This window comes from Trachinotus anak, unplaced genomic scaffold (genome assembly GCF_046630095.1).
Source record: "Trachinotus anak isolate AG129_WGS33_773 ecotype Australia unplaced genomic scaffold, CSIRO_AGI_Tana_v1 ptg000016l, whole genome shotgun sequence".
NCBI lineage: Eukaryota > Metazoa > Chordata > Actinopteri > Carangiformes > Carangidae > Trachinotus > Trachinotus anak.
In genome coordinates this window covers 25,644,179-25,671,706 of record NW_027273867.1, presented here as the reverse complement: position 1 = coordinate 25,671,706, position 27,528 = coordinate 25,644,179, and the positions used below count along the sequence as shown (strand labels likewise).

The window sequence follows — 27,528 nt, the reverse complement described above, 5'->3', positions numbered from 1 at the left end:
GAGTGACGGAGAAAAATGTCACACAAACGTCTCTACACATCGATGTTGACACTTTATTTTCTCTCTGTTGTTGCAGGACGTCTGAGGGGGTCCACCCCCCATCCTGACTTCCTCTTCACTTCCTGGACCACAGTGAGAACTTCCTGTACCTTCACTACTGTCACCTGACTGGCTGGAGCCTTCACCTGTACCTGTCTGTTTTACACTGTGAGTTTCTCTGAGAACAAAACCACAAACACAACACTCGTCTTTCCTCTGTGGTGGCAGCGTGAGGTTGAGTTAAAGTGGTGACAGGAGGAATCAGCTGATTTCAGAAATGTGATGAAGTAAAAAAAGGTTTGAAGTTTGACTGATGATGAAAGACAAATGAAACAGGAAGCAGCTGAAGATGAAACTGTTCAAAAAGAGGAAAGTTTGAACCATCTCACTTATTTCTCTGGAAAAACATTTAGAAAGTATGAAAGATGTGAAAGACATGAAGCTTCTCCTGAGGAGCATTTTGAAGTTTCTTGATGAAGAGTTGGAGACGTCCTGATCTGATCTGAGCTGTCGGCATCAGGACCAATCAGATTTTAATAAACCTGATCAAAACCTGAGTGTTTCTGTGGATCCAACACCTGCAGCAGTGACCCATGTTCTTTGATGAAACCAGCAGCTGATCTCACGTCAGTTTTCGGCGTCACGTTCTCCAGTTTCCAGCTTTTATCACGTCAGATCAATAATTTAAGCTTCAGTGTTTGGATCAGGAGCTTGTGATGAATGAGATGTGTCAGGTTTAGTTTTACAGCTGTTTCTCATTGTGCCAGATCAACAGATAAAATCAGGATCTGATAAAGAAAATGCCAAGACTCAGTTAGATATTATAATTATTATTGAATATTGTTTAAGACTATTTCAGTTAAACAGTCTTATTATTATTTAATATCAGTGAATATTATTTATATCTCTTCATCTTGTTGGATGTGAAGCTGTTACTGTTGTCTTCAAGCATAAGTATCAGATCAGACTCAGTATCAGCAGATCATCACTACACAGTTTCATGTTCAGGTTTGTCTCCACATATTTAGGAGAAGAAGAAGTGAATTCATCCGCTGCAGCAAACGGACATTAAATTCATTCTTCAAATGTTAATGCTCCGAAAAACTGAATAAATGAACCAGTAAGTTTGACCTGTGTATAAGTTTGAGTCAGAGATGATGAGTCTGCGGCCTGATCACTGCAGGCCACTGCAGGTCCTCACCTGTCAGTCTGTCACAGCTGCTTCAACATCTGCAGCTTCTGATTGGTCAAAGTTTGAGGCATTTGGGTCATGGTCCTGATGAACGACTGAAACTCCCAGCTGCAGTGAAGGCGCCTCTCTCTCTCTCCCTCTCTCTCTCTCTGGTTGATGACCATTGGATGAATCATTTCACAGCAGCGTCTCATTATCATCAGTCAACAATAAAACAAATAAGTGGATCAAAAAAGAACCATCTGCTGTGTGTGTGTGTGTGTGTGTGTGTGTGTGTGTGTGTGTGTGATGAACACGCTGCTGTGTTATTGGATCATTTCTCCCTCTCTGTCATTGGTCAAACAGCCTCCTCTGGTTTAACTGCAGCTGATGGTTTACTTCATGTCCCAGAATGCTTCTGGAAAGACGTGGAGCTAGAGAGAGAGAGAGAGAGAGAGAGAGAGAGGGAGAGAGAGAGAGAGAGAGAGAGTCAGCTGGTTGTGTGTAATAAAACATTGGGTTGTGTTGGTGATGATGGTCTGAGCTCAGGGACCTGGATACAGAGTCAGACAACAGCAGACTGTGACACATTCAGTGTGAAGTAACACATGAGCTGTTGTGTTTGTGTTGATGTTTTTCTCTGGTGTGTGTGTGTGTGTGTGTGTGTGTGTGTGTGTGTGTGTGTGTGTGTGTGTGTGTGTGTTAGATAGGCTGCAGGATTTTAAACCAATGAAGCTGTGACTGAGGATCAAACCTGACTTATAACAGGGTTTAAGGTGTGGAGGAGCTAATACAGTAAAACAACATCATTCCTCCGTCACTGTCTCCTCTAACTCCAATGATCCTGAACTGACAGTAAATATGTTTTGTAGGAAACAACCCTGCGACAGGATCAGGACGGTTTTCTGTGACTTGAAGCTTCAGGGTTTCATTTGAAATATTTCAGCCTGTTTTCCTTCAGTCCGTCATGTGTCTCTCCTCCTGCTGTCCCCTCGCTGTCTCCAGCTGCATCCACAGGTTTCCATGTGTCAGTGTGTTTATCAGAGGGTTTGAGTTGCATCATCGTGGTCAGCGTCAGACTTAGGGTCACAGGTGTGTTTCCACCTGGTGCTGTCATCACCTGCAGAGTCCAGGAACAGCCTCAGGCTCCGCTGTCTGAGGGTTTCTGTCCCAACCACAGTAATGGATGATATGAGGAGGAAGGTCAGAGTGTAACACACACACATGCACACACACACACGCACGCAGCATCACTCAGCCATGTATAGCAGTTGCTGTGGTAACTAGATGATAGGATGTCACCGAGCTGAGAAAGTGACCTTTGAGGAAGAAAGACTGGAAGGAAAGAACAAAAGGAAGAGAGGAGGAAGAGGAGGAAGAAATGTAGGAGGGAAGGGAAGAAGAGTGAAGAAAGAAGAATGGAAGGAAGGATATAAAAAAGGAAGAAAGCAGGGAAGAAAAAGGAGGAAGAGAGAGATTGTAAGGAAGGAAGAAAAGGAAGGAACTATTCAGACAGCAGGGAAATTACTGTAAAAAGAGAGGGAAGAAGAGGAGGAAGAGGAGGAGAAAAAGTAGTGAATTAATGAACAACAGACATCTCTACCTCCGATAACTGTACTGTACATCCCTCCTTCCTTTCTTTCTTTCTTTCTTTCTTTCTTTCTTTCTTTCTTTCTTTCTTTCTTTCTTTCTTTCTTTCATTAAAACTTCTTCAGCTTCCTGTTTGTCTTTGTTTTCTCTTGTTCACTCAGTCGACCTCATCTGATCTAATTCACTGTCACTGATTACTAAACACGCATGCATGCACGCACACACACACACAGTGACAGTAAAAGTCAGGGAAGCAGTAAAATCCTTGATAATAGAGAAGATGTTTATTTTTCCCCTGGTTCCTGTGAAGTAAAGAGAGACAGAGATAAATGATGGAGGAGAGACAGGAAGACCAGACCTGATCCAGACCTGATCCAGACCTGATATTCAGTCATTAAAAAGATGAGATGATTTATCATCAGAATAATTCCTGGTGATGTTTATTTTGCATGTTCTGTAATTTACAGCTAATTTCCTTCATAATCACCTGTAAATTACCAGAATGTTTCCAGGAAAGCTAAATGGACTTTGGTATTAATTATTACAGAAAGTATTGATTGCTACAGTTATTAAAAACCTGCTTGTTGTATTTAGTAGGACATGATGTAAATATCGATTTGTTATGGATTTGAATATAATTAGAACCAATATGAATTATTTATTTTCAGATATAATGAGGAAAATCCAGGATAAACATGAGCACCGGGTTTGATGTGGATTAACGGGGACTGTTTAGTGCTGAGGTTTAGATGACGTCTGAGATCATGTGTCACTGCAGCTCCGCCCCCCAGACTGTAAATAAAGATGGATGTAGCCTTAGTGACAGCATCTATTTGATCTTAAGGACTTTATTGTGAAAAAACAGAGGAAGCAGACAGTGTTCTCAGACTGTTTGAATCAGCAGGAATAAGAAAATAAAAAACACAGCTGATTTCAGACGGCGTGAAATGAGAATTTCACAGAGCTTCAAAATCTGAGGCTGCAGCCTGATGAGCTTTGTGCCCGCTGCATAGTTTACTCATTAATACTGTAGACCCACAGAAGGAGGAGGAGGAGCAGGAGGAGCAGGAGGAAGAGGAGGATGAGGAGGAGGAGGAGGAGGAGCAGGAGCCTCACTACAAACCTCAGAACTGATTTTTTATCTGGTTTCCAGTTTTCAGGAGGTCTCTCAGTCTCTCTCCCTCCTGTCAAGTCCTTTTTAGAATATGTCCTTCAGTATGACACACACACAGACACACGCACACAGACACACACACACACACACACACACACAAATCTATGCTTACGTCTGCATGTGCATCACCTGTGTGTGTGAGTCTGCTTCAGTGTCAGATCAGTAAACTGTGCCACCAGATACTGTGTGTGTGTGTGTGTGTGTGTGTGTGTGTGTGTGTGTGTGTGTGTGTGTGTTGGCCTTGAATGGGGGCCCTGAGTGCCAGACTGAGAAAGTGGAATCAGTTTTCATCCTGACAGGCAATCCACCAGCTTCTCCCACTGAGTGTGTGTGTGTGTGTGTTTGTATTTCTACCTTTGTGAGGACCAGGTGTTCTGGTGTTCATATTAGAATCAGTTTGATGTTTGGGGACTGTGAATGAATGAATTATGTTAATGAGTGTCCTCACAAAGAAAGAAGTACAACGAGGTGTGTGTGTGTGTGTGTGTTTGGTGTTTTGTTACCTCTTTGGGACCTTTTCCAGTATATACACCAACCTTGTCAGGACCAGTAGTCGTCTCGGGACCAAAGTCTGGTCCTAATGAGTCAGATCCTGGGTCAGTGACAGTGAAGTCGCTGAGTCCAAACAGTGATGTAGAGCTGAGGAGTCTCAGATCAACACCTGTCCGATTGATGGAAAACTATTGCTACTGCAGAGACATCCATCGAGTGGTCAGACGTCCAGACACCACCTCCTCCCTCCGTCCTCCTCCCTGCTCCCTCCTCCCTCCTCCCTCTGTCCACCTCCCTTCTCCCTCCGTCCTCCTCCCTCCATCCTCCTCCCTCTGTCCTCCTCCCTCCATCCTCCTCCCTCCATCCTCCTCCCTCCGTCCTCCTCCCTCCATCCTCCTCCCTCCTCCCTCTGTCCTCCTCCCTTCTCCCTCCTCCCTCCATCCTCCTCCCTCCGTCCTCCTCCCTCCTCCCTCCATACTCCCCCCTCCTCTCTGGAAGCTCTGAATGACATAATCAGTGAATTAACCTTCTTCCTGCTGATGTTAATCTCATTACCAGTTACCAGCCGTCATAATAAACACCTTCACTGTTGCCACGGTGACCTCTCTAACACCAATCCCATTAAAACCTCAAAGTTGTCCCGGTAACGGTTGATCCGGCGGCACCGGGCTGGAGAGGTGATCCACCGGCCGACAGCTGCAGGCAGTGATTTGTGGTTTGAATCAACTGGCATGAAAACAGGAAGCAGATTTCTATCAATTATCTAAATGAAAGCAGCAGCAATATTTCAGATGGGAGGATGTAGTTTGTTATATAAAGGAGCAGATCGTCCACTTAGTGTTAAGACCCGGGGGGGGGGGGCGGCACAAGAAGATACTGATGGTTCAGGATTAGAGGTCCACACATGAAGCTGATCAGAGGTTTTATAGATGATGGATTTTTACATATTTGGATGGAAGCTGCTCCAAACTTTGATGATTGTAAGTTTAAAGTTGTGGGTTTTGAGCTGAGGGTCAGATATAACAACGACCATGGTCCCTGTCTTTATTTTCATTATTTATCTTTTTTCTTATCATTTAGTAACAAGAGTTAACACTTCCTCTGTCACTCAGATTAGCCTCAGGTTATATCCCTGTTCTTTTTCTAATCTTTAACCACAACCAGCAGGACCACGTTAGCGGGACCTGGTACAGGTGAAACCTCCCCACCTGTATGTGGAGGTGGAAAAGGTTTGGTGAGGTTTAGGCACAGAAACCATGTTATTTAACCACAGCCTTGGTGCAGCTGCTGTGTGCAGATGTTGTAGAAAGAGCAGCTTTTAGAAATGTTGGGTTGTGCGGATCTGTTTAGTATCAACAGCCTGGTCCAGTGATCAGTCTGGATCCTGAGTGGTGGAGCTCAGACAGCAGACTGAAGCTCTGATGGTTCCCCACTGAACAAACATAATGATGAACACATATGTTCATCATTATGTTTGTTCTTATATCAGTCTGCTCCACATGGGGAGCAGTGGAGTCCTGCAGCAGAGCCGTGGGCAGTAGAGGGTTAAACATGTTCGGGTCATTGTCTTATCTCCCACTGAGAGCCGTGAACATTGATTGATCCTTAATGTGTAATCGATCAGACTCCATCAGAGGGGAGGGCGGCGGCTGAAACAGATCAGATTTATGATCAAATTTAAATATCAGCCTTTTCTATGAATCAGTTCATCTCTGCAGGGAAAGTGAACTTCCAGTCTCCAGCTCCGTGTGACGGATGAATCCCGCCGTATAAATGACAGATTGTCCCCGCCGGCAGGAAGATCATGTTCAGGCAGCAGAAAACACGCAACGACGAGGAGGAGAACAAGATGTTTCAATTATCTAAATGAGCCGGGGCTGACTGACGGGATCGCATCGAGCCCCTCAGTTTGTTCAGTCTGAGAGTCACATTCAGTTTGTTCGCTCAGACAGGAAAGCCAGATTCTTTTGAGCTTTTTCTGCACAAAAAGAAATGAGACAAAATCTAAAGTATGTGGGTGAGACAAAGAAACCCTGAGGGATGTCTGAAAACAAGCAGAGAGGTGATTAAAACAAGGTTTGGATCTGACAGACGGAGGCGAATGGGATGAAATGAGAAACCAGGCAGCGTCAGGATCCGACACAGAGGAGAAACGGCTCATTGGAGCGATTTCAATCAGGAAATCAAGGTGTTTTTTCATGATTTAATGGTGGAAAGTCTTAATTTCACCTCCTGGTTTCTGTTAAAAGAAAACAGTTTGTAGTTGCTGCAGCTTCGTCTGATTTTTTAAACATTAAAGCAGCGAACAAAGAAGAAACGTTCAGTTTCCTGTGCAATCTGTGGTCAATACAACAGATTTAATCCCGAAATCAGATATAAATCCATCTGTCTGTCTGAGTGTAATTTAGTCTGAAGAGTCCATTAGTTCCTCCTCGTCCTCCCAATAGCTGCTATCAGCAGATTTTGACATGTGTTTGAAGGGATGAGCAGGATTCAGCCTGAGGTGACAGAGCAGCTGATTTAATGAGAGACAGGAAGGTTTAAACCTCCCGTCTTTACATTTTACCAGCTGTTCTCTTGTTTTAATGGTTTCACAGAGAAGCTGCCGTTTCAAAGCAGGACTACACATCGTTAGACATCTCTTTACTCTGCTCACCGCAGCAGCAGCATGTTGGGCCACGACCAGGCCGGACTGGCCTCAGCTCTAAACCTCAGTACTCCTGCTACCAACTGAAACAAGTCATCTACTCTGACTTTCTGATTGAAACACCTGGATCAGGCCTTGGCCCCGCCCACCACCTGCTGGCTCCAGGTGTCCAGGTGACAGAGCAGAGAGGATGAAGATGTTAGAGGAGGAAACATCAGAGAGACTCAGCCTCATGTTGGAGCCTCAGTCAGACCCAGACTCAGAGGAGGAGTCTGTTGAGACCAGAATCAGAGACTAGCAGACGGATCAGAACCGTTAGCGTAGTTAGCATCTTTTATTTATGTTGTTTGTTAGCTTGTAACTGGCAGTGGCTGACACAGTGCTAGTGGTTGTGCTAATGCTAACTCTGGCTCTCTGTACTGACAAGGTTTCAGGTGTATTTAGCCCCGCCCCCCGTCCTCTCAAGTTGACAGGATTGGTTCCTGAGGTTCTACACAGACCAGCCTCTGATAGCCAGGTAGCTAATGAGCATCTTCTTTTTTAAATGTTGACACATTTCATCATCATTGTATCTCTGTGCTCTGTGGGGCCTGGATGTTGTTTCAGTCTGACACAGCAGTGAGGAGGAGAACAACAACGTCACACAACAGATATAACACAATGATCCTGAAGCTCCGAGGAGCAGGAGAAAAACTTAAAATAATGATGATGATCCCCCGAAAAAATATTTCTGTCCATTGCCTCACAGATAAACAAAACTTAAAAATAATAATAATATATAAAAAAAAACAAAAAACAGTCTTGTCTATCAAAACTTCTGTACAATGACTTAGTAAAGTTCACTGTGTTTGTTCCCACATGAACCAGGTCTAAGGTCTTTTAACATCCAGGAGCTTTCACATCAGGTGCGAGGTGGGTTCTGGTCCGACCAGGTCTGATGCCTGTGCTGCTGCACCTGAACCAGTCTCATTTATAAAACCTGGTCTACGTGTTCTTGCTGCCTCTGGTTCATCCCTGGTTTCAGCTTCATGCCAAAAACAGTTTTTAACGAGTCAGGAGGGTGAGCCAGGTCTTACCTGAACCGAGCCACACAGTCAGTCTGAGGCAGACGTACCTGCACACAGGCTGCAGGTGGTCACCTGTCGTGGACTCTTCCACTGTTCAGATGTCGAGGTGTAAATTACGTCGGGGAAATGGGACGAAATGTCTCCAAGACCTAAATATAGGCCTCTCCCAGGTGAGCTGTGTGTGTGTGTGTGTGTGTGTGTGTGTGTGTGTGTGTGTGTGTGTGTGTGTGTGTGTGTGTGCGCGCGCGTCTCAGTGGTTGTTCATTAGACCAGGCAGTTTGTCTCAGCCTCGTCTCACTGAATGAGAATTGACATCAGGGCTGCTTTGGCTCCGAGGAGTAAATTAATGATTTAAGGAATAAAACACACACACATACACACACACACAGAGAGAGAGAGAGAGAGAGAGAGAGAGAGAGAAGGCATATTGAGAGCTGTGACTCATCTCAGAGGTTATTCATTTTTTCATATTTTTTCATTATTTGGTGGCAAAAGGCTTCAGAGAAATCCTCCAGGTTTGACTAAGACTCTGAATTATTAACACTGTGCCTGCCTACACACACACACACACACACACACACAGACACACACACACACACGCACACACTTTATAGAAGCTAATGAGAAGCTAATAAGAGGAGATGTAGTTACTTCTGGGGAACAACAGGTCAGAGCTGATTAATCAGTTCTCCACTTCTTTACTGTCTCCTTCCATCGTGTTGCAGTAGTTTGTGATCACATTGTCCTGAGCAGAATTACATTGAGAAAATGTTGAATTTAGTGACAGTGTTGTAGCTGTTTGTTGTTGTCATAAAGATCACCAGGTGTGTTTCCATCCACCTGTTTTAACTTCAGTGAAAACAATCCAGCCACAGGTGTAGGCAACATCTAGTGGTCGTAGTGATGATGACAGGAGCAAAGGGAAAAGTGCGGTGACGTAGTTTATAGAGCGACAAAGTCCACGTCAGGAGGAGGTTGGGGTGGATGGATGAATATGACCCAGGAGAGCGGTGTTCGATTCCCACTGGTTGGAGGACTGGTTGGAGGACTGGTTGGAGGACTGGTTGGAGGACTGGTTGGAGAGGTTCTGGTCTGCACCACATGGGCACAAATGTTCTGAGCAGTACGTCCCCAGTTTGACTCTTGGTCTCCCTGGTGTTTCCTGTCTCTCTTCACTGTCCGAGCTCATTAAAAAGCATGAAATGCCCAAAAACAGCTTGAAAAAAAAACCTGTTCTATTAGACACAGAGTTTAAACTGTGGAATCATAATGAAAACAGCAGCCGAGGATTATCTAAATCATGAATTAATCCAGAATATAATTATTTCTAAGTTCTCCCGTGCCAGTAAAACACCTTCAGCACCAACAGCTGGTGTAAATCTTCACTTTCAGTCTGTTTGATTTGGTGGAATCATCTCTGAAGTGTTTTATTGATGCAGCTGCTGATGGAGCTGCATTTCCATTCATCAGTAAACACCAGTGTGTGTGTGTGTCTGTGTCTGTGTCTGTGTCTGTGTTTGTGTGTGTGTGTGTGTGTGTGTGTGTGTGTCTGTGTCTGTGTGTGTATGTGTGTGTCTGTGTGTGTATGTGTGTGTCTGTGTTTGTGTGTGTGTGTGTGTGTATGTGTGTGTCTATGTCTGTGTTTGTTTGTGTGTGTGTGTTTGTGTGTGTGTGTGTCTGTGTTTGTCTGTGTTTGTCTGTGTTTGTGTGTGTGTGTGTGTGTGTGTGTGTGTGTGTGTGTGTGTGTGTGTTAGCGTGAAGCTCTTTGCGCCCATGTACCTGCTGTTCACCTCCTCCAGTCACACCTCTGTAATGGAGGAGAGGAGAGTGTTAACAGACGACTGGCAGGAAAAGACAAGAGGAGGCTTAAGAGAGTGACACCTCCTTTCTTAAAGTTCATTTCTAGACCATGGAGGAGGAGTAGGAGGAGGAGGAGGAGGAGGAGGAGGAGGAAGGGCAGGAGGAGAAGTAGAGCTCATCACCTCTGGGACCACCTCTCTCCTTTTCATTTGTCACTCGGTGTGACAGAACGAGGCAGGAGAGGTGAGGAGACGACGGGGGAGGTGATGAAAGAGGACATGAGAGGAGAGTGTGTCACCTTCCTGCCTCCTTCTTTTCTGCTTCGTCACTGTGTGACATAACAAGAGGAGGAGGAGGAGAGATGAAGAGGAGGAAAGAGAGAGGAATTTGTCTCAATTGAAGATATTTTGCAGATAAAGAAAAGATAAAAGGAGGAGGGGGGGGGGTGAGGGAGCAGAGGAGTGATGGTATTAAGGAAGAGGAGGAGAAGAAGGAAACACAATCTCTATTCCCTGCTGGTTCTCTGTCTCTCTCACAGACTCCAGATCTGCCCGTCACATTGTTTCCCCTGAACCTCCAAAATCTTTATTCCACACCAGCGAGCGTCAGAGCTTCAGAGAGGAGATGAAAAGAGGAGCGGAGATAAGGCCTCCGTGTGATTCACATACTGAACCTGCTCGGTCGACTCACAGCGTCACAAAACTTGTTTAACGTTCCCAGAATGAATATCCATCCATCATGCCCCCTTTTTACGCAGTGATTGTCAAGGTGTGCTCAACTGTGAGAGCGCCACACCGGCCCAAAGCAAACAGCTCTGCCTTCGACAAATTAGCATTAAACATGCTGAATTAACTGTGATCAGCTCCTGTCTGCAGGGAATCATGACGCTCAGACAGCATCACTGCATCACTGTGATACTGAGGGAAACTTAAAAACAGCAGGATTCTGAATTAAGTTCTGCAGCATATTTTTTAGTCATGATTTCTAAGTGGATCTGTGTAATGTCAGATCAGATGATGATAAAACTGTCAATTTTATCAGTGTCCGTGTGATGAGTTTGTGGTTGCTCACATGGAGCGAACCATGTGACGAACTGTTCATATGTGTCAAGTCAGAATATTGAACCCGACAGTCCTCTTTGGCGGCCATGTTGGACAGGCTCAGCTCTTTCTCTTCTTTTCTTGTTCCTTAATTTATGGGTTTTTCAGTGTGTGTGTGTGTGTGTGCGTGCGTGCGTGCGTGCGTGCTGTCAGCATCAACACAGATGCACTAACGCTAAGCTAATGCTAATCCATGTAATTGATTGCAGGTTTTGCTCTGTGACCTGGCAGGTTAATACAGGGCTAACTGCCGGGCTACATGCTAATCCTTTATAATTTATAGCTGCAGCAGAAAGGATGAACCAGGAGAGATAAACCCTGAGCACACACACACACACACATACTCACACACATTAAGCTCTTTTATATTCTTATTTTCTCTCTCTCTGTTTCCTCACAGCCGACGCCCGCCATGACCTGCTGACATCACCCCCCACCCTGGACCCCCCCCCCTCTCTCCGACAAAATGGCCTCGACCGATTGGCTGTCACCATGGCGGCTGCTGCCACGGACGCTGCTGCTCATCCTGACTTTCCGTTTCCTGTGTGAGTCGGCCTCGACCACGCCCTTCCCCAAGGACCTGGAGCCGATCAGCGTGGTCAGCTCGGAGCGTGAGTAGATCCCTCTGAGTGGGGGAGGAGGACGATGATGATGATGATGATGATGACTATACAACCTCATAAAGTCACAGATCACAGTGTTGACTGTGTCTCTGATGTCCATGGAGGATAAATGTCAGTGGATTTGTGATGTAGTCCAACAGTCCAGGTGATGGTTGTCGTCATGGTAACAGTCCAAACAGAAACTGCTGATAGTTCACTGCAAATTCACCTTAATGTGAACAAATACAGGTAAATCACTGGGACAATAAGCTCACTGAATCCATGACAACAACTCTCTATATCCACCTCTCAAAGCATGATGGGAACTGTAGTGCCAAAGCTGATAAGACATGATATCAATGAGAGTCAGCCTGTATCTCACTTATCTTTACATCCCTGAGCCTCAGACTGTTTGTGTATCCATGGAGACCGATGTGTTGTGTGTGCTCATGTACACGGTGTGTGTCTGTCTCTGTCTGCAGAGTCGTATCAGTATCCAGGGTTCCAGGGTTTGCTTCAGGACAACGACACGCTGCGTCTGGGCCTGGACTTTCAGAGGATGTTACGCATCAACCACATGTTGTACATCACTGCTAGGTCAGCACACACACACACACACACAGACATAACCATAACTCTAAAACCAAGTCTTAACCCTCAACATGTGATTTGAAGGTGTCTCAAAAAGTGAGGACTGGCCAAAATGTCCTCACTTTCCCAAAATGTCCTCACTCTGTTATTAAACTACTTTTTTTGGTCCTTACTATGTAGCAAGTACAAGTACACACACACACACACACCTGAGATCCTGAGGGTTTAGGCTCAGTCCTTCAGATCACGAGCAAACAGGAGGAAATATTTCGTCACACACATCAGAGAAACAGGAGAAAAGCTGAAGCCTGAGAAGAAACTTCACTGTCAGTCGTTCCTCTTCTGAATGCTTCCAACATTTTTAAGACTCTGGTCTTTTTAAATCCAGGATTTTAAAGTCCCTCTTTATTCAGGTTTAAGGCTGCAGTCACTGAATCTGTATTTAGGTCCAGTTGCGATTTTCATGTGTTTGGTTCACATTTTAACTGTTAATCAGCTCCTTTGATTTAATTTGAAGATCATCAAGCTCTGCTGCTGAAGCATGCTGGGAAATGTAGGACAAAGACAAAGACACAAAGACACACACAGACACGTTTGCTTTGACACAAACAAGCTGAGAAAAATAAACGTCAGTGAGTGAGGATGAGGAGCAGAACGTTTCTTCCTCTCTGTGGAACCTGCAGAGGTTGTGTCTGCATGTCGACCTCTGACCTTGTGCTTTAACCTCCGCAGAGATCACGTGTTTGCGGTGAACCTGACGACAGCGTCGGAGGAGTTCGTTCCTCAGCTGGTGAGTGAAGTTCAACGATGAACAGTTTATTTTGAGTTTGTTGCTCCTGGAGACACAAACTCGTCTGCGTCGACTGACAGGTAACGTCTGTGAACTTCCTGTGCATCACGAAGAGAGACTTCATTTATCGCCATGAAAAAACACAAAGGTCAAAAATCTTCTTTTAACCTGAAAATGACACAAACTGTAGATTTTTTTATTTTCTCAGGTCAGAAAACTGAGAGTTGATTTTATTCCACTTGGATCTTGTTGTTGTAGTTTGTCCATGATTCAGATCCGTAGTGTTTTCTTCAAGATTGAGACACACCTGACCACGCCCACCTGTAGTGTCAGGTGTGGTCAGAGGTAGTGAGACGTTTCTGCAGGTTACATTTGAGTGGAGCGGCTCTGTAATGATGAGTGCGTCATGAGGCTCGTCTGATCTTTGCTCTTACATAAGAGTTTTCCCTGGAGCATCAAACCTGGAGACGCAGCAGAAGATCCTTTTCACTTCCTGCACAACAGACGCCGTAAATATCAGAGCGGTGGAACAAAAGCGCGGCAGCTGCTGATGCGGCGTGAGGCAGCACAAAGGACACGCTTCCTTTGATCTGCACACGTCCTCCTCATCAAAGAGAAAAGGTTACAGGGTGGCTCCTGACAGTAATGGGCCTCCCGGTGCATTGTGGGCCGGTGGCCTGCAGAAGCTCTTTGATGTGAGCTGTTACTCTCGTTATCAGTGATCCGACCTCAGCGGCGAGGCCCGGCATCCTCACCCCCTCTTTGAAGAAAAGTGTTCTCCTCAGGTTCAACATGAATGCCCAGAGAAACACCGCCGCCACCACCACCGCCACCGCCACCACAGATGCTGGTTTTAGTTCAACAAATGATTCTCTCAGGCTGGAATCAGCGTCATTATCGTCCTCCACTGAGAGTTTTCACATCCAACTCCAGACGACACGTTTCCCTCCAGAGGCTGATGATGATGGTGATGAAGATGTGTTCTGGTCAGGTGGGACAGACACATTCAGCATCGGTCATGTAAGGGTTAAAATACTGTGACTGTTAAATTTGAGTTTAACCCTGTGAGGTCAAAGGTCATTTTCTTTTTAAATTCCCCCTTTAAAGGTTCCTGAATAAAACTGGTTTCCCAGATGTTATAAATCAAAATGTGCAGAAACGTCTGTGACATGTGAGTAACTGTAGATCTCTGTGGTCGTTTCCACTGGTGACGCACGACGGACGGCAGGTGATGGACTCACGGTTTCAGTTCGGCTGATTGAGGTCATGTTTGTGTTGTTTTTGTCGCCTGGTTGTGTCTTTTTCTCAGGTCCTGATTTTCTTTGACTTAAAGTGTAATTAGCTGAAGCTCCAGGTTTTTCATTCTGACCCTGTAATCAGATCTCATCAGTGGGAGGTGATTGCTCTGTTGTCATGGAGATGGTTCACAGTATCATTGATTGGCTGTCACAGCCTGTGTTTGTGTTTGGTTTTTGTGAGGTGGTTGTTTTCACCATGGCAGCGATCAGGTGTGACTCATGACTCTCTCCTCGCCTGTTTATCTCTTATCGATGATGTCACCTGTCACCTGATCACATCTGGTTCTTCCTCTTCCTGTGTTTCAGAAACTGACGTGGAAATCCAAAGACGTCAGCAAGTGCACGGTCAGAGGGAAGAACAGCGTGAGTCTCTCCTCCATGTTTCCTTCTTCTTCCTGTTTTTCTTCTTCTCTGACTTTATCGTGTTGTCCTCTAATGACTCAAGATGAAACCAGTTTGACAGTCAGAATCAAGATGTGGATGAAAAGTGTCCAGATGTGACAAGCAGCTGTTTGAGATTCTGTCTGACAGATCTGATAAACGAGGCGCTGACACGTCTTTGTTTGAGTTCACTGACACTGCAGATAAAATTAGAAAGACTCTCAGAGCTTCACAAAAACATCCTTTGATCACATTGTTACCTTTTTTTTTCTGTTTGTGTTTCAGGATGAGTGCTACAACTACGTCAAAGTCCTGGTGCCCAGAAACGATGAGACCCTGTTCGCCTGCGGCACCAACGCTTTCAACCCCACCTGCCGGAACTACAAGGTACACACACACACCTGTCCTCACACACACACACCTGTCCTCACACACCTGTCCTCACACACCCGTCCTCACACACCTGTCCTCACACACCCGTCCTCACTCACCTGTCCTGCTGATCATGTGACCCGTAGAGCAACCTTAACCTGTGGAAGCTGGATCATCTCCACCTTTAGTTTGGTCACTAATGACTTTAAGTGATTCCTTCAGTGAACATTTTAAGGAAAACTTAACTGAACAGCTTCAGTCTCAAACTCAGATACATGAAGCAACAGAAAACAAGCTGAGTGTTGGTTTTAATCAGAGATCGGTTGATGATGACGATGATGATGATGATGATGATGATGATGATGACACAACAGGGTAATAACTTCATTATTTAACTTCATTCAGCCTGATGCTCCTCCTCCTCTAGTGTGCTCCTCTGATGAATGTGTTCTGTCATCACCGTCCTGCCCACAGACGGCCTCTGTCCAGACTCTTCTGCTCTGTGGTTCCCTGAAGGTGGAACCAGCTCCTGAAGTCTCTCAGAGCAGGAGCGTCCCTCTCTGTCCTCAGAGAGTCTCTTGAAAACTCATCTCTTCTGAGATCTTTCCTAAAAACCTGAGCACGTTGAACTTTCTGACAAACTTCCTGATAAAACCTGCAGCACTGATCAAACAGACGTGGTACCTAAAACTTACGTGAAGGTTTCCCACTGCACTGAGGCTTCACGACTGTCCTCCACTTGTCAGGCGCTCTGGAGAAAACGAATGAATGTAAATGTAAATGGAGTCAAGTATGTTAAAAATCAGGCGTAATCATCTGCTGTGACTGCAGTTTAAATATAACCTTGTGTGTTTTAAAACAACAAAGGGGTGTGTGTGTGTGTGTGTGTGTGTGTGTGTGTGTGTGTGTGTGTGTGTGTGTGTGTGTGTGTGTGCGCACTTTTCCTAACCTGCCCGTTTTCCTCTCAGCTGTTGAAACGTTGCTAACGTCAGGTTAATGAGCGGAGAGATGGGGTGAGGGGGCTTTTATTCTGGCGGCGTTTCCCTGCTCTTTCACTTCCCTAATTGGAAGCGTCAGGCATCTCGACGCCTCGTCACAACCAAACACAACACCTTGCGTGTTACTTTTCCTGCTGCTGGAGGTTTGATTGACAGGCGCTGACCCCGTTTAGCTGAAGCTTTGTGGGCTTTGAAAGCTCCGGCGGCGGGAAACAAACAACAAAAACAACACATTTACCTGAAGACGAGGAGCTTTCCTCTGTGACTGCGAGGAGTTTGGATCTAAAACGAGATCAGATCCTGCGCTCGTCTCTGATTGATGGCTCCAGATCAAATCAGCTTCTACTTTTTAAAGATCAGGAAGTAAAAACTCTGTTTTCTGCAGTTCAACAAATAATTTAAAGATGTTTTCTGACAAGAGGAATTAAAATCAGATGAATTGACTTTAATGAGAAGTAAATCGACTTCAATAAGAATCAGACAATGTGGATGTTCGTTGATGACCTTGTAAATGGTTGAAAGCTCAGGAACAAGCTGAGCAGTGGATATTTTATTAAAGTACGATGATGTTGTGTTTGTAGTGGAGCTGTGAGCTGAGAGCCTGCTGCAGAAATGAAATGTTAATGTTGTTAATGTAACACAGAATATTTAATATTACATTTATTCCCTGAGTAAACTCCTGCTGCTGAAGGTTTTTAACGGCGTGAAGTCGACTGTACAGACGAGCTGCTGTGAAGATCTCGTCTCTGCTGGACGATCTGAAATCAGCAGGACGTTCAGAACAGGACCACACCTACATTTAAAACAGGAAGTGCAGCTGACCTGACACAGAGCTGGAGAGTCCACAAGGGAGGAAACTATCATGAACAATATGGACAAAAAAAAAAAAGGGGAGCTTTATTTTTCCCTCCTGTCACTTCTTGATGCTTCAGTTGTAGTTGAGCAGTCAGATGTGACGTGTGTCTGACCTCTGCTCCACCAGCTCCTCTGGGTTAATGTGGTTTTTATCACAGAGGTTCTTCAATCAGCCGCAGCAGGATGATAAACCTCCTGTAAAATACTTTCACTGTTTCATTCACTGATGTTTTTAAGGTGAATGATTCCCCCTGAAAGCCACACTCTGTCAGACCCTCAGGCGTCTGTGCTTTTACTGCAGCGCTGCTACAAAAGCTGCTGCACAAAGTGTTATTGTTCTTATCATTACTGTCATCTGAGTTTGTTAGAATAAACAAGTAGCTTTATGTGGTTTTGCATGTGTCAGATTTATTTATTTCAAAATAAAAGATTATTCAGCTGCTTTCAAAAACCTGAAGAGCTAAAGAAATAATAATAAAGATGTTTGTTTTCGCTGATGATGTTTTTACAGCACGTCTGATGACACGGTTGATAAAAGCTGTTTTTCTCTCTGGTAACGTGACGACTTGTTTGCTGCTGCAGCTGATTCATGTGTGAATTGACATGTTAGCTATTAGCTGATAGCACTCAGATGCTACGTTAGCTGAATTGCTAACAGAGGAGTGAGGCTGTGGGAGCGTTTAGCCTCATAAATACACTCATCTGCTGCCTCCACCCTCTGGGAGCGGAGTCTCCCACCTCGCTCTCTGTCTTCAAGTCTTTCTCTATCTCGCTCGCCCACACTCTGATCATCTCCCAGACTGAAAACACGTCACTCCTTTTCTTTCCCTTCAGCATCCACAACACTTCCATGTTTCTACTCTGTTCTACTGTGTTCTACTGTGTAACGTTACTGTGGAGTTCAGACAGGGTGAATCAGCCTCTAATTAAACACATGGACATCTACATTTATACTATATGACCTTTAAAAAAGGCAACAAACATAAATACAGCAATGTAATTACATTATAGATTAAAGTACTGTGTGATTGTGTGTGTGCAGGAAGATGTGAGTGAGATGTGTTGATGTGTGTTTGTTTTCATGTGTTTTGCTCTCAGTCTGGAGTCAGAGCTGAGCTGTTAATAACATCATCAGAGCTTCATTATCTGTTCTGTCAGCAGCTCCATCAGTGTATTATTAGCTCAGGTACAGTAACGTGGAGCTGCTCCCTGCTGAACCCTCACTCAGCAGCATTACCATCCCCTCAGCGACACGCAGGGAATAATATTAGCACACTTTATTCATAAAGTTGACATTATAAAGGAGCTGGTGAGTGAGAAGTGAGTTTATGTTTCACTCACTTTTTAGCTGCTTCCTTCTCTTCAGCGACAGTTTCTGTTGTCTGAGATTTGTCCTTCCTTTAACCTCCTGCTGTTTCCTCCTCTTCCTCCTGTCAGATGACGTCGTTGGAGCAGGTCGGGGAGGAGGTGGTCGGCCAGGCTCGTTGTCCCTTTGAGTCCGGTCAGTCCAACGTGGGACTGTTTGCTGGTGAGTCAACAGTGAACCGCTGTCAACATGACACCAACTACAACTACATCAGTATGTCTATCATCTGTTGTGTTTTCTGTAGGTGTAAATATATCCGAATATTTATTGATGTGAATAATTATTTAGATTCAAAGATTAATTAATAACATGCACAATCATATGGAAAAATCCATAAATATAATAAATCTCAATGAATTTTCCCTTTTACACCGTAAAAGACACTTTTGTATGGAAGACCAAAAGTGTCATTGAATTTGTAATAAATTATTATAACTAATTTTACAATAAAAATAGGCATTCATTCTAAATAATTTTTAATTTATAAATAAATATACCAAATTACAAAGTAATTCATTCCTTAATATTTTAATGGATGAATTTAGTGAACTGTGAAAATTATAAACATTTAATATTAATGAATTGAAAAATAGTTCAAATAAAAAAGGGTTTGGCAAAAACACAGTTAATAGCCTACATCATTAAAAATGCAGCAATGAATTTTTAAATATATAATGTAATTTCAAATTGTATTTGAAAAAGTTGGAAAAGAAGAAAAATAACTGAATTCACAAAAAGAATTAAGAATACAGATTTTAATCAGGCATTTAAAAGGGCAGTTTGCATTTCCTGTTAGTCACACAGTAGAATGTAAGTATGTTATTAAATAGTAGAGAGAATTCATTTAACCATAAGGAAACATTAATCAACAGATCTGCCAGTGTTAGCCAGCTGGCTAATTTCCAGCTCCGGTCCTCAGGCAGATGTTTGTTAACCAGGGAAGTGATGGTAAAAAAAAAAAGACAGAAGACAAATCAACGTAAAGACAGAGCAACAGGAAGAACACAGCAGCAGGATCCTCCGTTCAGTGCACGTAGACGTCAAAGCAACAAAACACAGCGAAGCAACAATGAATTTAACCATTTCTGACACAGCAGTAAACTACGAGACACAGTCTGTGTGAATGTGATGACGGATGAACACAAGGAGGTGAAGGTCGCTCTGAGAATTTATCACAGATTAATGTGCTGCACAAGAATGTGTTTGAGTGTCTCCTGTGTTTATATGTACCAACAGAAAAACATACAGTAAATCTTCAGTCAGTATAATGAGTCTCTGCTCATCAACGTGGTTCAGCTGAAGGTCAAGTAAAATGTGACGAATGATCAAAGGTTCAGTTCCACAATGAAACTGACTCAGATTCCTGCTGAAAACAGTAAAATCATCAACACGTTCCTGTTTCATCAGGGGGAGATTTCTACTCGGCCACTATGACGGACTTCCTGGCCAGCGACGCCGTCATCTACAGAAGCCTGGGAGACGGGCGCCCCGTCCTCCGGACCGTCAAGTACGACTCCAAGTGGCTCCGAGGTATTTTTCATTTCAACCTCAAACATGTGACACCACTTTTTTTAAAGTTTGTTTTCTTTAAGCTAGATCACATGACACAGGTCACATGATGTGTTGTCAGCAGGTTAGAGTTCACACAGTGAATCCTCATCCCAGTGGACCAATCAGCTGGGAGCATGCTCACAATCAGACACTTTATATTTCAGACAGATCTGAAGCAGATCTACAAATATGTAGAAAAAAGAAACATGAATCAGCTGACTTTGAGTTCTGTTTAGTCGTTATTGTTCAGAATCAGAATCAGAATAGTGTGGGATTCGGGAAAAAAACCTCAGCAACATAAGCATATATAAACACATCTTACAACACAATGACTCAAGACAGGGGGGGGGAGGGGGGAATGGTAACTAAACCATCACTGTGGCAAGTGAGCAAACTTCATCCACTGAGGAAGGTCATGAGTTGTGGCTGAAAGCTCCAGAGGAAGCAAGTAAGGCTACAGTTGAGCTGAGCTTTGTTTCCTTTGGTTTGTATGATTATAGATTCACCTGTAATATATTGAATCAATACAGATCTGTGTCGTTACATTGATTCATTTATTAACACCACTATCACCACTGAAGGGCTTTAAAACAGACACTTACTGAAGACTGACTGTCCTCTCCCACTCAGAACTGACACTCTGAGATTATATTTATATTATATTTATATAATCTGATATTATATTCTATATATTCTAAATTAACCCCACATAAAGGTTCAGGTTCAGTGTCTGTGGAGCTGTGAAAGTAAGAAGTGACAGCTGATAAACGTGTTGAACGTCACAGACTGATGGAGATGTGTCACAGTGAGAGATTCACCCTCTCTCTCTCTCTCTCTCTCTCTCTCTCTCTCTCTCTGCAGAGCCTCACTTCCTGCACGCCATCGACTATGGTAACTACGTCTACTTTTTCCTCAGTGAGATCGCAGTGGAGTACACCACCCTGGGCAAGGTACGCGTGTGCGTGTGTGTGTGTGTGTGTAGTTGAAACAGTTTCTGGACTCTCAGACATTAAAACTACAACCTGCACTGTCTGTGTGTGTAGATGAATATTATCCACAGATATTAGATGTGTATTAAAACATTTTACCTCATTGTGATGAAGTTAACTTTGTTTAACTAACTTTTAAAGACTAAGCTGATCTGGAGTTTAACTTGGAGTCAGAACCAGGGCCTGATAATAAATCTGACATCAGTTGTTCAGAATGTTTTTTTCTGTCTGTCTCATGATTTGTGTAAAATCACCTGATGTTCAACCTCACATGTGAAACAAGTTTCTTGTTTAGTTGTTTTTCATTAGTTTCAGTTTATATTTTTAATTATATTTCATCACAATATGATTCCACTGAAAGTCAATAACTGAGAATAATCAATTATTAGTCACTGATGATGTCATCAGTCTCCGTGCTGATTACACCTGAATAACACCCTGACTGTCACTGACTGATGTAGACGTCTCCTCTAACTCTGCCCTCACTAACCCGCCCCTTGCTCACCTGTTCTACAGGTGGTGTTCTCTCGTGTCGCCCGGGTCTGTAAGAACGATAACGGTGGATCTCCCAGGGTTCTGGAGAGATACTGGACTTCCTTCCTCAAGGTGAAGGTTCTGCAGCGCAGTCACACTGGAACCGGACTTTCAGAAACACGACAAGAGTAGTTTGTACAATGGGGACACATCGAGTGTGTTATCGTTACAGTGTTTTTCATGACTGTTATATAACCACACACTCTGCTGGTGTGTGTGTGTGTGTGTGTGTGTGTGTGTGTGTGTGTGTGTGTGTGTGTGTGTGTGTGTGTGTGTGCGTGCAGGCTCGTCTCAACTGTTCGGTTCCTGGAGATTCCTTCTTCTACTTCGACGTTCTTCAGTCTCTCACCAACGTGCTGCAGATCAACCAGAGACCTGCCGTGGTTGGGGTCTTCACCACTCAGGCCAACAGGTACACGTCAGAGAGGGTGTGTGTGTGTGTGTGTGTGTGGGTTGGTTGACTGGCCTGAATCTGCCAACTCCTGGCTGTAATTTTATTTTTATTTTATTTCTTTTGACTGGTTTACAGCTTTTTTTTTCACTGAACTGCACCAAAATAGTAAAATATAGTAAAAGAGAGCAAGTGTGTGTTTGTGTGTTTGTTCCAATATTTGTTAATTCAAACAGTTTGTCCCAGTTTTGTCACTATGAATTAGACCTTTTTTGAGTGAGGATATTTCTAGAAAAGTAAGAACATTTTTTCAATCAGAGCATTCTGGGAAAACGAGGACGTTTTGTCCTTCAAATGTGTCTTTGAAGGTTAAGACTTGGTTTGAGGGTTGAGGTTAGAAGAGACTGTCCTGTAACAAAGGAGCCCACAGGTCGTCTGTCAGCAGGTTATTATGACCCATAGTCAGGTTTTGTTGCTAGGCGACATCTAGTGGTCGTAGTCATGATGACAGGAGCAAAGGGAAAAGTGCGGTGACGTAATTTATAGAGCGACAAAGTCCACGTCAGGAGGAGGTTGGGGTGGATGGATGAATATGACCCAGGAGAGCGGTGTTCGATTCCCATGTGACAGGAGCAGTTTATGTTGTTTCTATTCTCCATGACACAAGTATAGATGTATAAAACTGTTTATACATGATTCAGGCTTTCAGGTTTTGCCGCCTCTCTTTTCTTTTTCCTTCCTTCATTTTCTTCTTGCATTTCTCTGTTTGTTTTGTCGTCGTCTTTTCTCCAGGAGCTCTTTAGTTGTTACTGAGCTCTCGTGTTGATGACAGTATCACAGTGTGGAGGTCTGTCCTCTCTCCATATGCTCCTCTGTTTGTTTACGCTCAGTCAGGATTATATAATGTTTGAGTTTACTGTGCGGATTCCGCTGTGAGTCAGGAACTCTGCAGACGCTCTGACGCCTGGTTTTCATCGCATTTCAAGGTTTTTCATTTTAAAATTTTCAGGTTTTTCGAAACTTGGGATGAAGTTTGTTAGTTCTGGTTTAGTTTCAGTTCAGGTTTAGAGATACATTTGTTCTGAATTGTTTCATTAGAATTATTAGCGGCTTGTTGAATGTGAATCCATCTTCCTCTGCAGTATCCCTGGCTCTGCAGTTTGTGCTTTCTACATGGACGACATAGAGAAAGTCTTCAATGGGAAGTTTAAGGAACAGCGGACCAGTGACTCATCCTGGACTCCAGTTCCTGATGAGCAGATTCCTAGACCAAGGTGAGACATTGGCTTCATCTAAATCCAGGATGATTTGAAACCAGACCTAAACCCAGGGACTGAAAAACTGTTGGACACATTCATAAGTTGACAGTAGCGAACAGGAAGAACACATTTCTTCATTTCTTTTCTTCAGACCTGGTATGTGTGCAGGCGACGGTCCGGCTGCAGACTACAAGTCGTCGGTTCAGTTTCCAGATGAGACGCTGACATTCATCAAGTCGTATCCTTTGATGGACGAAGCCGTTCCCTCTGTCAATGACCGGCCCTGCTTCACCAGGACCTCCAGCAGGTAACACACATGAACCAGGCCTGGCTGGCGTTAGGGAGCCTGCATGCACTGGGTCGTCCGGCAAAGAAAGGTTGAACCTGGCTCAACTTCTGATGCAACACAACATCATCCAGCAAAACTCTGCATTGGCCAATCAATTAAATGTTTTCCAAAGTTGTAAAATCCTGTATGTGAGCTGTGAAGGCTTTTGGTGTCTGTTCAGCCATCAGACACATCGTATAACATCCTGAATCGTAAGCTCAAACAATACGCTGTTGTCAGCGCAGCCCCATGTGTTTCAAAGGTTCTCTAAACGATCGTCACTGCCACTAGATGTCACACTAGACCACCAGCATCTCAAACCAAAGCAAACGCTTCATTGGCCACAACCCCCCCACCCCCCCTTCACGTTCTCAGTCATCAAGGTGTTACAAAGCCCATTGAAAGTGTCACTAAACTGTATAAAGTTACCCTCTGGACATGAGAGCCAACAAAAAACAATCTAACCTCAACCATTAGCCCATGCAGCAGTACCATGATATGCTGGCAGCTAGCAATGGCAACATTAGTCAAACAAATTCATGAGTAACAGCAAGTCAGCTAACATTATCATGCCACTGTAGCTGTCACCAATGAAAACAGACATGCAACGTTATGTAGCATCAAGGTACTTGAGCAGCTTGTACGGTTCTTCTCTCAATAAAGCCAGACCGGTATTAGCTTTACGACTGGACTGGGAAGGAAATTCAGGCTAAGACTGTTCTGCAGGGACCAACTGCACGAATGACAGTGACGGAGCTGGTAAAGACACTGATTGAGCAGGTAAAGACACTGATGGAGCTGGTAAAAATATTGCTGTAGCGAGTAAAGACACTGATGGAGCCAGTAAAGACACTGATGGAGCGGCGACAAACTTAAAAAACTTTTGATTTGACGGGACACTAGTCGCCTAAGATTTGAGCTGGTCGTCCCCATTGCCAGTCCGCCTGTGCTCTCATCTTGTCCCTCTCTTGTAGGAGGCCTTTTTAAACAAAATGTGGTAGAAAATAGTTGTTTGTTGCTATGTTATTGTTTATACTCTTGTTCACAGAACCTTTAACACTTGTTCATATCACTCTAATCAGTCATCCCAGTATACTAAAAATATCTCAGACACCACTGATTTGATTTTGCAGAAACCATGGGTAGTAATCTGTGTCTGTGCTACATTCACTGTGACTTTTCTTTACCTGATGCTAATTGGCTGATTTGTGCAGGATGATCAGATTTACTCTTAATATAAGAGGATAGAGGACTTGTTCTTCTATGCTCTGCTCCTCTGTCCTAGATAATTAAATCTGCATTTTGCAATGGCAGACGTTTACCCAGCAGTGTTGTACACAGTGATTTACAACATGCAACAGTAGAACTACCTTCAGTCTCCAGGCTGTTGTCAGATGTCTGAGTCAGTGTACCATAGCTGATGAAAGATGTCATCACACACTCTTGCTATGTGATGGGAATCGTTAAAGATATTTTTCCAATGAAATGTTTCCATTTAGCTGACACTCATATCCACAATGACTCAAAGTAGGTGAGTAGATAAGTTTTAATCACTAACCACCAAACACTACCGTGAGGCGGAAATGATGGAGAAAGATATCTAAGAGGTAAAGTAGGAAGTGGAGCTGGTGAACTAAACCCTGCAGAGGTGAATTTTAAAGTTACAGCAGCACTGAGGGGCAGTGAATCCACCATCTCGACCTGAAGCTGTGAGGATAATCGTCGGTATCAGCTTTGATTAGTTGTTGGTGCGCAGGAAGTCCTCTCTGTCTGTGTCCGTCTCGGTGCTCTGAGAATCTCTGACCTTTTTAATCTGCGCCTGCAGGTTTCAAATGAGTTTCTGATGGATTCTAATTAGCAGTCGGGAATGGGAATGAGACTCTTAATTCCACATTCAAATTAGCCTCCACTCTGGAAAGGCCTGAGCCGACCCAGATAATGATGATGTGGATGTCCAAAGGGCTGCACAGATCCTCTCACTCTGTTATATAACATGAGCGCAGGACAGTCGGAGCAGTCTGAGGTACTCTGAGATCTGGAAATCAGTGTTGGAGGGAACACACTTAACTTCCACATACATCATACTCATCTATATAGTCCTCCTACACTTTCAAGTGTGTCCTTTATGTGCAGAGAGGACTTAGAGACCAGGTTCACACTACACACACGTCCCTGACCAAAATCAAAGTCACAAAGATTTGTAAGTGACTGATTCAAGATCCAAAGATGTTCAGTTTATTTTCATGTTTTAAATGAAGCATCAAGTCTCAAGGCTGAGGAGTTAGAAACGACATGGATTTGACATTTTTTCTTTAAAAAATTCACCATTCATTTTCTGTCAGTCTGATCAATGAAACTGATCGATGATTGCTCTCTGTTTTCTCCCTCACAGGTCAAAGTTGACCCAGATTGTGGTGGATGTTTCTGCCGGTCCCTTCAAAGATCGGACGGTGATGTTCCTGGGCTCCGACGACGGCCGAGTCCTGAAGGTTTTGGCGAGCACACATCCCAACGACAGCTTCGGGACCAAACTGCTCGAGGACATCGACGTGTACAACCCGTCAAAGTGAGACTTATATCAAGCTACTACTGCTGCTCCTAAAGCCTTCAACAGCCATTTCTATATAAAATGATCTGCTTCCTGTCTGCCTGTGTGTCCAGATGTAACGTTCAGGGTCAGGAGGACAGGAGGGTTCTGGGATTGGAGCTGGATAAGGACCATCATGCTTTGTTTGTAGCCTTCACCAGCTGTGTCATCAGAGTGCCACTCAGCCGCTGCACCCAACATGGAGCCTGCAAAAAGTAAGAAAACACCAATGAAAGCAGCTCTTCAGTCTGTATGTTGCAGGTCTGACCCTGATCTCTCCTCTGCACTCAGCCAAATGAAACTCTCTTTTTGCAGCAGGAGAAGCTTGAGTTTCCTGAAACGTAGCAGCAAAGAATTCAAGCAAACACCCTAATCTTGTTAATTCTGGAAAACATCCAAAAATTAGGATCTTTTTAAACATTCAAATGTGGAGCTGAATTTGGAAACATAATGAAAATTGTAGCGGCGAGTGTGAGCCGGGGGAAACGGGGAAGCCAAGTCTGAATGGTTCAATGTGAACAGAAAGAACCTTATTTATAGATGTCATTAGACTGAACCTAACAGGGCTGGCTGCCCAAATTAGAGCACATTCATCACTGGAGAGCGTGCACACACACACACACACACACACAGACTTGATGTAATTACTGAGTTGGGTGAATGGGCCCTGCTGAAGTGATGTGGTAACACAGCTGCAGAAGCTCAGAGAGGTTTCCACCAGCTGTTTCTCCATCATAGACAAAAAGGTTGTGAGAGATGTTCGACTGAGAAGACGAGGACGAGGGGAACAGACCATCAGAGACCTAGGAGACTCAACGTCCTGCAGCAGTGACCTGCAGCTTGTCTGGACTTCATCACTTAGACTCCTCATGGACTTGACTGGACGACTGACCTGGACTTCCTCTTTCAGATTTAAACCTTTTACAGACTTTTTGAATGACTTAAAGGTTCTAAATGTATCGAACCCTTTTATAAATGACAGCGGGGCCGTTATGGCTGCAGTCAGCCTCCTGTTGCTCGCAGTCCGAAGGTGGGCAGGAGCGATCATCCAGGCCTCTGGCCAAAACATGACCTGCAGGATGGACTAGGAAAGAAGTTCAGCCCCGTGTGGTGTGTGGATAGTCCACCAGACAGGGCTGAAGAGTGCCAGGAGAAGAAGGAGGAGTCTACCCTTCCATCGCCACCATGTAAACCATGAGGAGTTTTCAGTTCGGACTGCAGGCGAGGTACCGGCAGTGGCTCAAGGCTTGACTTGGGTTCGTCCTCTTGTACTTGAAACTTGAGTCGAGACTTGTCTCAAATGACCTTGAGCTGGACTTGATCTGACAGAGTTGAGACCTGACGAAAGCTCAGCCTAATGAACCTGAGGTTTGACCTGGATTCACCCTCAAGTCTTGACTTGAGACTCGTCTCAGTGGGACACCTGTAGGACTCGACACCTGACTTGTTCTTCCTCTGACTCTGATGGACTTCATCACTATGTCTCGGACCTTTCAGCAAGGACCTGATTCTTGACTTGATGTTGACACAGATGACTTGACTTGACTCTAGAGCCT

General features: G+C 44.2%; 2 protein-coding genes across 3 annotated transcripts in view; one reads left to right on the top strand and one right to left on the bottom strand.

Annotated features, from left to right (window-relative positions):
- Positions 1-27,528, bottom strand: part of LOC139634518 (glutamate receptor ionotropic, kainate 5-like) — a 446,396-nt gene that overhangs the window by 141,631 nt on the left and 277,237 nt on the right. The window lies entirely within an intron of this gene.
- LOC139634516 (semaphorin-6D-like) overlaps positions 1-27,528 on the top strand; it is a 129,552-nt gene that overhangs the window by 58,901 nt on the left and 43,123 nt on the right. For both annotated transcript variants that reach the window (XM_071500987.1, XM_071500986.1), the window contains exons 3-17: positions 77-207; positions 11,481-11,691; positions 12,165-12,279; positions 13,006-13,063; positions 14,668-14,724; positions 15,028-15,129; positions 18,405-18,495; positions 19,741-19,863; positions 20,746-20,834; positions 21,390-21,479; positions 21,692-21,819; positions 22,941-23,072; positions 23,209-23,364; positions 25,778-25,951; positions 26,047-26,187. In XM_071500987.1, coding sequence (XP_071357088.1) covers positions 11,547-11,691; positions 12,165-12,279; positions 13,006-13,063; positions 14,668-14,724; positions 15,028-15,129; positions 18,405-18,495; positions 19,741-19,863; positions 20,746-20,834; positions 21,390-21,479; positions 21,692-21,819; positions 22,941-23,072; positions 23,209-23,364; positions 25,778-25,951; positions 26,047-26,187 — 1,601 coding nt within the window. In that variant the 5' untranslated portion in view covers positions 77-207; positions 11,481-11,546. The remainder of the gene's footprint in view (positions 1-76; positions 208-11,480; positions 11,692-12,164; positions 12,280-13,005; positions 13,064-14,667; positions 14,725-15,027; positions 15,130-18,404; positions 18,496-19,740; positions 19,864-20,745; positions 20,835-21,389; positions 21,480-21,691; positions 21,820-22,940; positions 23,073-23,208; positions 23,365-25,777; positions 25,952-26,046; positions 26,188-27,528) is intronic.